The sequence below is a fragment of the Myiozetetes cayanensis genome, unplaced genomic scaffold (genome assembly GCF_022539395.1).
Source record: "Myiozetetes cayanensis isolate MyiCay16 unplaced genomic scaffold, myiCay2020 scf2-11, whole genome shotgun sequence".
Lineage (NCBI taxonomy): Eukaryota > Metazoa > Chordata > Aves > Passeriformes > Tyrannidae > Myiozetetes > Myiozetetes cayanensis.
Window position 1 is genome coordinate 33,281,659 of NW_026087411.1, and position 11,200 is coordinate 33,292,858.

The 11,200-nt window shown below is 44.7% G+C and overlaps 1 protein-coding gene across 1 annotated transcript in view; it reads right to left on the reverse strand.

The window, feature by feature from the left end:
- CRIM1 (cysteine rich transmembrane BMP regulator 1) overlaps positions 1-10,424 on the reverse strand; it is a 173,687-nt gene extending 163,263 nt beyond the window's left edge. Inside the window, exon 1 of the mRNA XM_050315533.1 lies at positions 9,721-10,424. Coding sequence (XP_050171490.1) covers positions 9,721-10,072 — 352 coding nt within the window. The 5' untranslated portion in view covers positions 10,073-10,424. The remainder of the gene's footprint in view (positions 1-9,720) is intronic.
- Between the last annotated feature and the right edge of the window lie 776 nt (positions 10,425-11,200).

Here is an 11,200-nt window from a genome sequence, read left to right on the forward strand (position 1 = left end):
TTCAAATAATTTCTATCTACATGTGATCCCCACTCTTTCCAACTCATTCAGGCAAGTTGCCTTTTCAGATAATAACACAGTTCTGCATTTACTCAGATCAAAGTTAAATCCTGGACATAATACCTTTTTAACTCTTCTAAGTGTACTTTCATACCATAAAGAAGCCATGGGGAACTTCTCATTAATTTCAAACTTTTTTCATTTTCTTCTATCATTCATATAATCACTTGCTTTCTGCAAAGCAAACACTTCAGTTTGCTAAAAATTCATGCACTGCTCTGGGTTGCTGAACTCCCAAGTCCTGTCATAGCATGCATCTAAAAGCAGGGAAGAGGATTAAGGCATTAACAAGTTGAACGAGAGGTCCTTAAACAAGTCCAGTCTAGGAAACAGTCTGAGAAATATATCTCCTGGTAAGCAGCATTCCATCACTTCTTTCATACTAAATCTTACCTACCAGCACTCACAACATAGCACCCTGCAAGGTATGATGCTTACAGTTGAAGCATTTCTCTTCTTCACCTGAAGAGCTGCTTGTGTTTTCAAAAGAGCATGTAACTGAGAAATAAACTTTGAGCCTTGTTTTTAAGGCACACAGTACCTCACTATAGTTACATTTACTGTCTCCATATGCAAAGGATCATCTCAAAACAGGTGCAAGCTAGAAGTACAAGGAGAGATCTTTTCAGAGACTCCTTCTCCATTGCTTAAACTTTTGCTTTTCCTTCTTTCAAGTTCTCAGTTCCTTCTGCCCAGCACAGAAACTTCTCTTCTGTGTCCTCTCCTAACCCCTCTCTTTCTTTCTGGGCATTTAAGGAATATCAGCTATTGTTTGGAAAACGTTATACTATTCTTCTTCACTGTTTATAAAAGATAATGCATCACCTCAAAACAGCAAACAACACACCGAAGTGTACCACTGTTGAAAAGTACTGGAGTGAACTTAGTGAAGCCCCATAATTTATATTTAACTGCAGCATGTTACTCAGCTATTTCTACGTTTTTGTGGGTTTGTTTTTGTTTTGGTTTGGTTTTTGTTTTGTTTTTTTAGCAACAGGTAGGTCTCAGGATGCTGAAAGAGCAAAGATACACTGCTGGTCTGAAAGTGAAATAGTCCAACTCACATCTTACAGACTCTTGCATCCTTTTAGATCCTGCATTTGAAGGAGAAAGAAGGGTTTCACAGTGACACAGAAGCAATCCTTACTGGGACTGGTAATGTCCTCTGAGAACTGGTGGACGGAGAACCTTTCAGAAGCTCCTCCATCAAACTAGACCCAAGGTCTGAGCCCCAGCACTCCAGCACACTGGTCTACACAACAGCATTTTCAAATCAGTGGTATTCATTAAGATGGTATGAGACTCTGAAAGAATCCTAGAGACTTGCTAAAATAAAAAAAGGAAATACTTCTTGCCAGTAGGCTTTGGCTTCTCTTTGAACAGGAAAAAAGAACGATGGAAAGGAAATTCATGTTTTGGAGGAGCTGAACAATAGAAATGACTAATCACCACTAAAGAATGCTTGAAACCCAGCCCCAGACCTTGAAAAGCAGCAGAAGGGAAGACTAGCCTTGAAGTGAGTTTGAGCTCATACACTGGCTTCAAGCCTTTCCCCTCTCGCAACTTATTCCTTCACTGAACTCATGAATCAAGGACTACAGCCGGCAGAAACTTTTATGGCAAGACACACAGCTGAGAATTTTGTGAGAAAGCATTTTTTCCACCTTTTGGAAGGGTCTGCTTTCCAAGACCCAGGCTTCATGTGGAACGTACAGCAGTACAAAAGCATTTTGCAGCTACCTGAGAAAATTTCTAGTCAAAGCTAGAAAGCAAACTGTACCATAACATTTAGATACCTCAGGAACACACACACATGTAAGGCTTGTCTAAAATCTGACTGTCTGCTTTAGCTTATACAAAATAGAGCATGTATCTCAGGTGATCAAATCCCCAGTGCAGAGAGAAAGATTTTCACTGCAGTAGCTCTGCATGTGTCTCAAGACAGTTATTTCATACTAAGGAATGCAGAAAGTATTTAAACAGACCAGCTTTCCACTCAATTATCAGAAACTCCACAGAAGCCTTGAGGAAGGCAAGGAGATAAATGGAAATGTTAAGTGAAGCATGTGATGTGGACAACTATTTCAGGTTTTAAAGTTTTCCTTTCCCCACACTGTCTGGAATATTTTAGTTATCCAAGTACCACACCTCCCTCTCTCTCTCTTTTTTTTTTTTCTTTTTTTTTGGGGGGCAGGGGAGCGGAGAGGGTGGCAGAGGCAAGAAAGGTGTGTTTAATTTGGCTTCTGTTTTTTTAGGACTTCCACTATTAGGACTCCCTACAATAAAACTGAATGGTACTTCCAATAGCCTTCCTTCCCCAAAGATGGCCTGAAATGGTAAGTCATTAGTTCTGAAGTCTGACCCTACGCATTTACACACCTGAAAAAAGACAAATAAGTTGTTTTAAACCTGTGACCAGAACAATATTTTCTTTGTAGATAGCTGATTGAAAATACTACACCATGTCCCAGGGTTTAATTGATCAGAAAGAGCCTCTGCCAGTACTCTCCTGATTAGAATGAGCATGGACAGCAGCATTTCAGTTGTTGTAGCAGATTTTTCCTCTAGCTCTAGAAATCTCATTATAAAAATAATTGCTAAGGCCTCAGAAGAGGGCCAAATCTTCATGATAATTTTCCAGAGGAGGCTAAAATTCTGATTCTTTTAAGTTGCACTCTGCACCCACACACTTCAGAAGCCTTCATGGACAGCAGCACACATCAGCTTCACTGCAAGCAAGTAGTTGGCTGGCAGCTTGCTGCAGCTGCTAGGCAGAGGTAAAGCTGACAGAAGCAGGAAAAGTTTTTCCAAAGACAAATTCTGGAACAAGGCTATGAATTGAGCAAACTATACCAAGAACAGCTAACACTATTAGGAGAAATACATCATCTTAAATATTTGGCCACTTTTGCCCCCAGTCATTAACGCAGCATCACTGAACACCATAATTGCAAGATGTTTCAGAGGAATTGCACCCAAATTCTTAGCTGCAGGAGACTACACATTTAGAACTCTACCTCAGATTTAGAACTAGCCTCAAGGTTTTTTTCTTTTTCTAAAACCTAACTTAGAGATAGATGTCAAGTTTGGTGTTTATATCATGAAAGCAGCATGTTTTACATTACCACGTGTAGCACCATTATCATTATGACCCCAGTTTTTTATCAACAGCCCATCAGTGAGGGGAAAAAATACCTCCAACATGCTTACATCCATCCTTTCTGAAAAAAATCCTGAAGAGTGTCCCACACAGCCTGTAGCAAAACACTGAAGTTTAATTCATTTCAAGGATAAGTGACCCAACAGATTTGGCTCTCTTGGATTTAGAAACATCACATTTGCTAATTATTTTCACTAATACAAAAAAATCCTTCAAACAAAAAAACAAACAAATAAAAATGAAAATAAACAAAACAAACAAACAAAACAAAACAAAAAACCAACCACGAATTGAAGCCTAGCAGTATCACAGTAGCTGGCTATATAAGGCTTAAAGTTTAGGAAATGAGTAAGAACATGGGAATTGGTGCTGTGCCTCTGAGCCAGTGCTTTTCCTTCTGTTCACAACCCTGCATTCCCATTTGTTTTCCTATTAAAGACTTGTATGCTCATGACCCATAAAGTGTTAGTGATTTGCAGATTCTGAAGTTAAGTGCCCAGTACACCCAGTGAATGCTGCTAGGGACTGAATACTGCCCCTGGTAAAGGTGTGAACTGCTCCCATTCATCTCAAAACATTACCAAGGATTTACTTTACCCAGACAAGGCCAAACTAGTCTGTTCAGACAAGAGCTCCCTCAGGGACCATCTTTTAATCCCTATGCTTATGTGGAATTTAATCTAGGTATCTTTTATCAAAAGTTATCTTCCAATCTTAGTTTATGTTGGTAAGTTGGTCCATATAAATAAGCTTTCTATGTCAGTGTCAGTCAGTAATTTTCCAAATTCCAGGCTACACAACTGGTGTCACTCAAAGTTTCAGGCAAACCCTGAGTTCACCATTTCCAAGTTTACATTCCCTGTGGATTAAATGCATTCTCAAATGAAAGCAGTTTATAAGTCACAAGAGACATTTAATAGGTCACCTCTACAAGGCATTTAATCCATTAAAACAGAGAAATATTTGGTCTGCAAGATACTATAAACTTTACTTATTGAGATGAAGAATGCTTGAGGGGGGCACAAAGCAAGGAAGGGAAGAGGAAAGCATTTTTGAACCATATTAATGGATTAATTATTGCATAATACGCCTGTCAGTAAAATGACATTTTGCTTGACTAAGTACTAGGCAAGAAGTTAAATTATGCAAGAATCCTTGAATCAGCTAGAGGGTACTTAAGCTAGCAAACATGCCTAGGGGGGAGTCTCAAGGTAGTTTAAAAAAAAATAAATCTTTATAAGCAGTGTGATTTTGGGGAACCTGATGAAATAATCCCTTTCTACGTGGAAAAATTCACATAAGCAGAGGATGTTTATGAAAGGTTTTAAAAACTAAAAATAAATAAAAAGAGAATATTCCACTTACAGAAGTTAAAACATTTAGTAACCCAGCCTATCCATGGTGAGATTTCTAGTTTTTAACTAACTGTGCTGATCCACAACAGCCAAAGCCTACCAAGTACTGCATCAATATCTCTCCTCATATCTGTTAGACTCTTCCATTTAATTTTTGTTGAAATACTGGAACCAAGTGATTTCTAAAATCAAAATATGGTGCCCAGAAACAGAGAGGAAGCCATTTCCAAGTCAAATAAGCACCTGATCCAATTCAAATTCCATGCCACACTCAAAGTTACATGTTCTTACTGATGTTGAGATTTCCACACTGACAGAATACAGAGTAGAAGTAGTTTATAAATTCTCCGGTCTGTGTGTAAGAAGACAGCATGCTCCTAGTAAGTATCTTCTGGTGGAGGGAGGAGAGTAAGGGAAGGGGACTATTAAATTTGATCAAGACTAGCATATCAGAAGCTGAACATTCACCACCAGAGAACTACTTCTCATTCCAGTTTCACAAGTAAAATAATTTTTCTGATAATTTTCTTTTTTGAAAACATGAGTAATTTTTCCATTTGTTTCCCTGATAGTCTGGATTGCTGACAGTCCTTGAACAAAGTATTTTGACTGTCTTCATGCCAACAACAATTTGGTGCACCACTTAATACTGATGAAGTCCCCAACTACATCATCAGTTCTAACACTTGCTTTACTGGAGAAAGTTCTCTGTGCACACATGAGCATCAGAACCACTTGGATACTTCCCCAGCCCCTCACTACATAACGAAGTAAGATAAAAACCCCAATCTAACAAAAGATAAGAAACCTGGGCAATGCTCTTCGAGTCCAAACAGATATAAACAACTGGGTTACCAACATGTGACTTCTCAACTACTTCAACTTCAGTAACTGGTACTGAAAGCAAAATACGGCCTGATCTTTAAGGGTCTGGACTGCATCACAGGCAAGAAGCCTAGCATGCTGTATAGAAGTATGTCTGGAGACAAAGCATCAAGCTGAGGTCTTTGGGTCCATTGACCCATTAGGTAGAGAGCATAGGACTGAAAACAACTGAAAATAAAAGTTCTCCCAAGGTACTAGTTACAGAAGTTACAAGTATCAGCACTACTTATGATAAAAATACTATAAAGTCTGTAACCAAGTTATTCTTACTACAGAAAAGCAGGAAAGAACTCCATTAGCATACATGTAAACCAATACCTGAACACAGTAAAACAAAAACAAGCTTAGGTTTCCTCTTCCAAATTCTGAAAAAAAGTTGGGTTGTCAAATTTTCCTTTCTTTTCACAAGCTCCAGTTTCACCATGCTTTGGTAACATATAATATATTGTGCCCTTACATATTTCTAAGAGGATAACTAGTCCACAGCAGGCTTAAAGGTGGGGAAAAGGACAATGGACACATCCAAGCTCTCCCAGCTTGCCCCAACAAGGAGTCAGACAGACTGTAATGCTCCAAGTTCCCAAAAAGATGCAGTTCAGTAAATGAGACTAGGATTAGCCACAGGAAGGCAAGCTTCTGCCATTGTCCTAGGAGATTAACCCACATACTTTCCCAATACTTGCCTAAAATCTCCTAAAGCAGCTTTCTTCTGGTCCCAAGGGAGCCCCAGTACAGAAGCTATGCACTAGGCAGAGAAGCCTCAAGTATTCAAGGCAAACCTTAAACTACCTACAGTGAGCAAAAAGAATACAGCAATAGCTGTATCCCCCATTCCCCCAAAAAACAAACACACTCAAACCCCACTAAAAACAAAACAATAAACCAAAACCAAACAAAGTACTGGTAAGCTACTGGCACAGAAATACCTTCTTTTAATATGTATCTAGAGGTTAATTTATATGGAAGTACATCATAAAAGAAACTTAAAAACACAGTGAGACTAGGAGTTTTGTTAACGAAGCATTTCAAATATATTACAAAATCTTATGTTTCTGTTAGTTAAAAATAACTTCATCTCATTTTCAGTGTTATATTATGTGCTATTGTCATGTCTTCGAAGAGTTTAGCATAGCAATCTAGGCCCCTTCATTTAATAGCACCAGAAACCTGGGAAGCATGGTAACTGAAACAAGAAGAGTGTCATCACAAGAAATGCCTTCACAGAGTAACCAAACTTCTTTGGCAGAACTTTTCCAAGGCTCCCTGAACCCCCAGGAAGACAGAGCCCTGCCCAGCTGCACTGCAGCAAAAGCCAAGGCTAAGGTGTTTCTGGAGAACCTCAGTCTAATTCAGTGGTGACTCTAGGACTACCTTCAAAGGCAGAGCAATGGGCAATTCCTGCTTTGCATTCAAAATTTCTCAATGCTCAAACTCTTTGGAAGGGGCTGTAGGCTCTCAACACACCTCACTGAACCAATCCAGCAGTATCCCTATAAAGCCAACACATGCTGGAGCTGTGCAAACTCTCTCAAGAATGCCCTTCAGGAGTGGCCACCAGGGAAGCTGAGCTGACCTCAGAATTATTTACTATGGGTATAACTGCAGTCAGGGAAGATATTTACCTACTTTGGGATAATGACACAAACTGAGCCTTAGAACTGCATAGAGATGTGAATAGTTAAGGTGGTGACATGAATGAGAACTTTCTTCAGGTTTTAGAAGGATAAAGAAAAAAAACAAAAAACAACCTCAGAACCAGCAACAGATTTCATTAATAAACAGTTCTTTAACAAAGAACAGTCTACTTGTAATTTCAAAAAGAGAACCTACCAGTAACAGATGCCACAGAGACTCCTCCATCAGGTGTTATAAACTAACTAACGTCAAAGTGCATTAAATGCTAAAACTAAGTTACCAGACAAGTATTTCTACCTGTTGCTATTTCAGCTCTCAAGAGTTTTCTGTAGCCTAGTACGTGTTGATACTCTGAAATAAGACACCGATGAAGCTTCAACACTGATACAAAAAACATGCTTATAACTGTAGCCAGTAGGGGTCATTTCAGCGTAAAAAACTGCAGTGAAAGAAAAGGCTAAAGACAGGAAGGAGAGCAAAACCACGGATTTCTGTTCACACAGTTCTGCAAGATACTTCCATTTCCTCCTCTCTGAACTGGGGTAGGACTGGTTTGCACTCCCAGTGGACAAGACAATTAAAAAAAAAAGCAGCCTTTGTTCCATTAAAAGATAAAGGTACAGCTCACAGATCAGGCATCACCACCCTAGCCTGTTGCACATGTGCCTGTAAACTGCACAACTGTTTAGGTCATCACAATCAAAAAATCAGAGCTATTCAACATCATTTTCGTGATCAGAGGCAGTACAATAACTTCCCTTTCATCCTTGCTGCCACCTCGTGCAAAACAAGCACCATGAAGAACAGCACATTACTTCTGTTCCTTAGAATGAGGCAGTTTCCTGACAATTCAGTAATAGGTATTCCAGGACTATTTATTAGGCTGACAGTTCAACTCAGTTGCTTTTCATTTATGAGAATGAAAATTAAGTAGATAAGTTATCTCGACTATTCCTATAGGGACAGCTGGAACTAGTTCCTAACCACAACATTAATTGAAATGCAATCTTGCCAACAAATGCTTCATACTATTTTCTACAGTAAATGGGACGTGTTATGAGTTGAACTACAGCAACGTACAGATTGCATCACTTCAAAGGAATGAAATACTCTTAAACTGCCAGAGTTGTCCGTACTGTGATACAGTAAGGGAGCTGGAACATTAAGCCATTTAATGACTGCAGACTTTTAGTTCCTTTAACCATGGGGAATGGGGGAAACTCTTCTAGCCAAGCTTTTACTTGAAAACACACAACAAGAGAAACTCCTCCAAAACCAGGTAGGTTTTTAAAGTACGTTTGTACTTTTCTGTTTATGAAAACTTTTCCAGTGTTAAAAATAAGAGAGACCACAACAATGTACATATTCACCACCATGATCTCAACCAAGGTCTTCAAAAGTTTAGGGCCATTTTTAATTGTTTAACAACACAGCTTTTAACCCTGGAACTCGTCCTACCAAAGCATCAGCTGATGAGGCAGATGGCATTGGTTGTAGCACAGGCGGGACACATTGCCCTGCTCTGCTGTGGCTTGCAATTCATTTGTCACGCAGGCAAGCGGAGTTTTAAACTAATAATGAGAGCCAGGACAAAGGTCAGCTGCCCACTAAAAATGACCGAGTTTAGCTTTCTCAAAATAGTGCATCATTTTAAACGCAAGTTTTTTTGGACAGATGCTGCCTCACCAGCTCTCTGGACTTTCTACTGCCCTCTACCCGCCGAGAGGAGACCGCCTCCCTCTCCTTTTCCAGAACTGTCGAAGCTCCCGCTCCGAGTCACATATACATTTATACATATCCCAAACTACTGGTTATTTGTAATCTCTTTACAGCGCCATGTTTTCCCTCAACTTGGGGGAAAAACGGAACTAGAGGTACAAGAGAAAGAGACTAAAAATTTGCCTCTGGCCTTTGTTAAATTATCACATATAAAAAATAAGTCTTAGGGACTCTGATAGACACAAAATTTGAAGTGGGGGTGAACTCCGTTTGCATTTCATACCAATTCATCACATCAACAAGCAGACGACAGGAAGCTGAAGTGACTTTGAGAGGAGTTTTGTCGTGGGTATTTCTCCTACCCCCTTGATGCTCCAGCAGGAAAAAAAGACACCCCTTATCAAATATCGAGCAGGACAGACGGGGAGATATTAAATGACAGGAACAGGAAGGAAAACTTTACAACAGATGATCAGCCTTTGTTGTTTCCTTACAGAGGAGGGAATCCGGAACAGGCATCATGTGTGCACGACTGACCTCCGCCGATCTCCATCTGCCAAACCCTTCCCGAGTCCTTTATCAAGGAATTTTAGCTGGGCATCAGTAGCTGGTATAAGCTATTAAGCAAACCAGTAACGCGCTATGCGAATAGAGAAATTATAAAGCCTTTACAAAAATTAAGAGTAAAACTTGTAACGAGGGTTTTTTGGGTCTTTTTTCAGACAAGGAGGGTTAAAAAGACGCGCTCGCAGATGGGACAGACGGGTGGCGGGAAGGGAAGGAAGGCGCACCGGCGTCTAAGATGTGTTAGGCTCCGGTGCGCCCTCCTTCCCTTCCCGCCGCCCAGCGGGTACCCCCAGCCCGGGGGATGGAGAGATGGACGGATGATGTCCCGCCGCCTCTCACCTTCGCAGACGCCCACTTCGTACTCGGTGATGGAGTCTCCGTTGAGCGGCGGCCGGATGACACAGCGCAAGCCCCGGTCGCAAGCCCCGTGCAGCCCATAGACTCCCCCGCAGCTCTCGTTCCGTTGCCGAGCGCACATGAAACAACAGCCGCAGATCCCCAGCACGATGCTACCGGGGCAGCTCTTCGGTTCTTCGCATTTGGATTCGTCGCAGGGTAAGCAGACGAGCGCCCGCGTCCCCGAGTCGCCCAACAGCAGGGCCAGCAGGAGCAGCCACCCCGCCGCCGCCAGGTGCCAGCCGACGTCTCCGCCCGGGCGTCTCCTCCCCGCCGAGACCGCTGCCAGGTACATCCCAGCCGCCGCAGCCCGGCCTGGGCCGGGGGGGAGCCTCTCGGAAGCCCCCTCGCCGGGCGGCGGATCCGAGTGTGCCGCGGCTCCTTCCCGCCGCCCCCGCCTCCGGCCCCCCGAGGAAAGTTTCCTCTCTCGGCGAAGGCGGCCGCTTCGGCCAAACTTCTTCTCCGGGTGGCGGCTCCGCCCGCTGCCCCCTCCGGGAAGCGGCGTCCCTTAGTCCGTTCGTCCCTCACCCACCGGCTCCCGGTCCCGCGGCGCCGTCCGTGCGAGCGGCTGCGATCAAGCCCTGGCCGAGGCGGCGGCAGCTCCTGTGTCCCGCTCGCTGCCCGAGTCCCGACTCGCCTCCTGCCTGACTCTCGCCCCGCTCCGAGTGCGCCCTCTGCCCTTCCCCCATTGGGCGGTGACCGCCTTCGCACCGCCCCAGCTGCCGGGTTGCGCCCCCTCATTGGCTGCTGCCCATGCCGGCCCCGCCCCCTCCATTTCCCGCCCCCCCCGCAGCCCCAGATCCCGGGGTTGGAAGAGGCGCAGCGGAGGCGAGGAGCAGCCTGGGCCCCACGGCGGTCGCCGCCACCGCCTCCCCCTGCCCCTCCCCTCCCCCTCCCGGAGCTCCAGGAGCGAAGTGAGGCGACGGCGCCAGACCGCGGGGACGGGCTGGCGGCGGCCCGGGGAACACCGGGGGCGTGGTGGGAGAGGGCCCCGCGAAGGGTGCAGCCACAGCAGGGCAACGCCAGGGGGAATCGCGAAGGGGGCCCCGCCGTGCCCGGCGGCGGGAGCCTCCTCCTCTTCCTCCGCCTGCCCCTTGGAGGGGCGCGGGGATCCGGGACGGGGAGCGGCTCCGCGCCCGCTCAGCCCCGGCGCCACGGGAGGGCAGAGCCGCGCTCTCTCCGCCCCGCCCCGCCCCGTCCCGTCCCCGCCGCCGGGCTGCGGGCGCGCCCAGGTACCCCGCGGGTGCGGAGGAGCTGGGGCGGACCCCGGTCCGCGGGGCTGGGAGGGGCAGCCCCGCCACCCCGAGCGCTGTCCCGGGCCGCCCCTCTGCCCGCTCGTAAACAAGCGGCGGTGCCGCAGCTCGCCTGCCGACCGCAGCGCCGAAAGCCGCCCCCGGTCCGGCGGGCGCTCTTTGCCTGCACA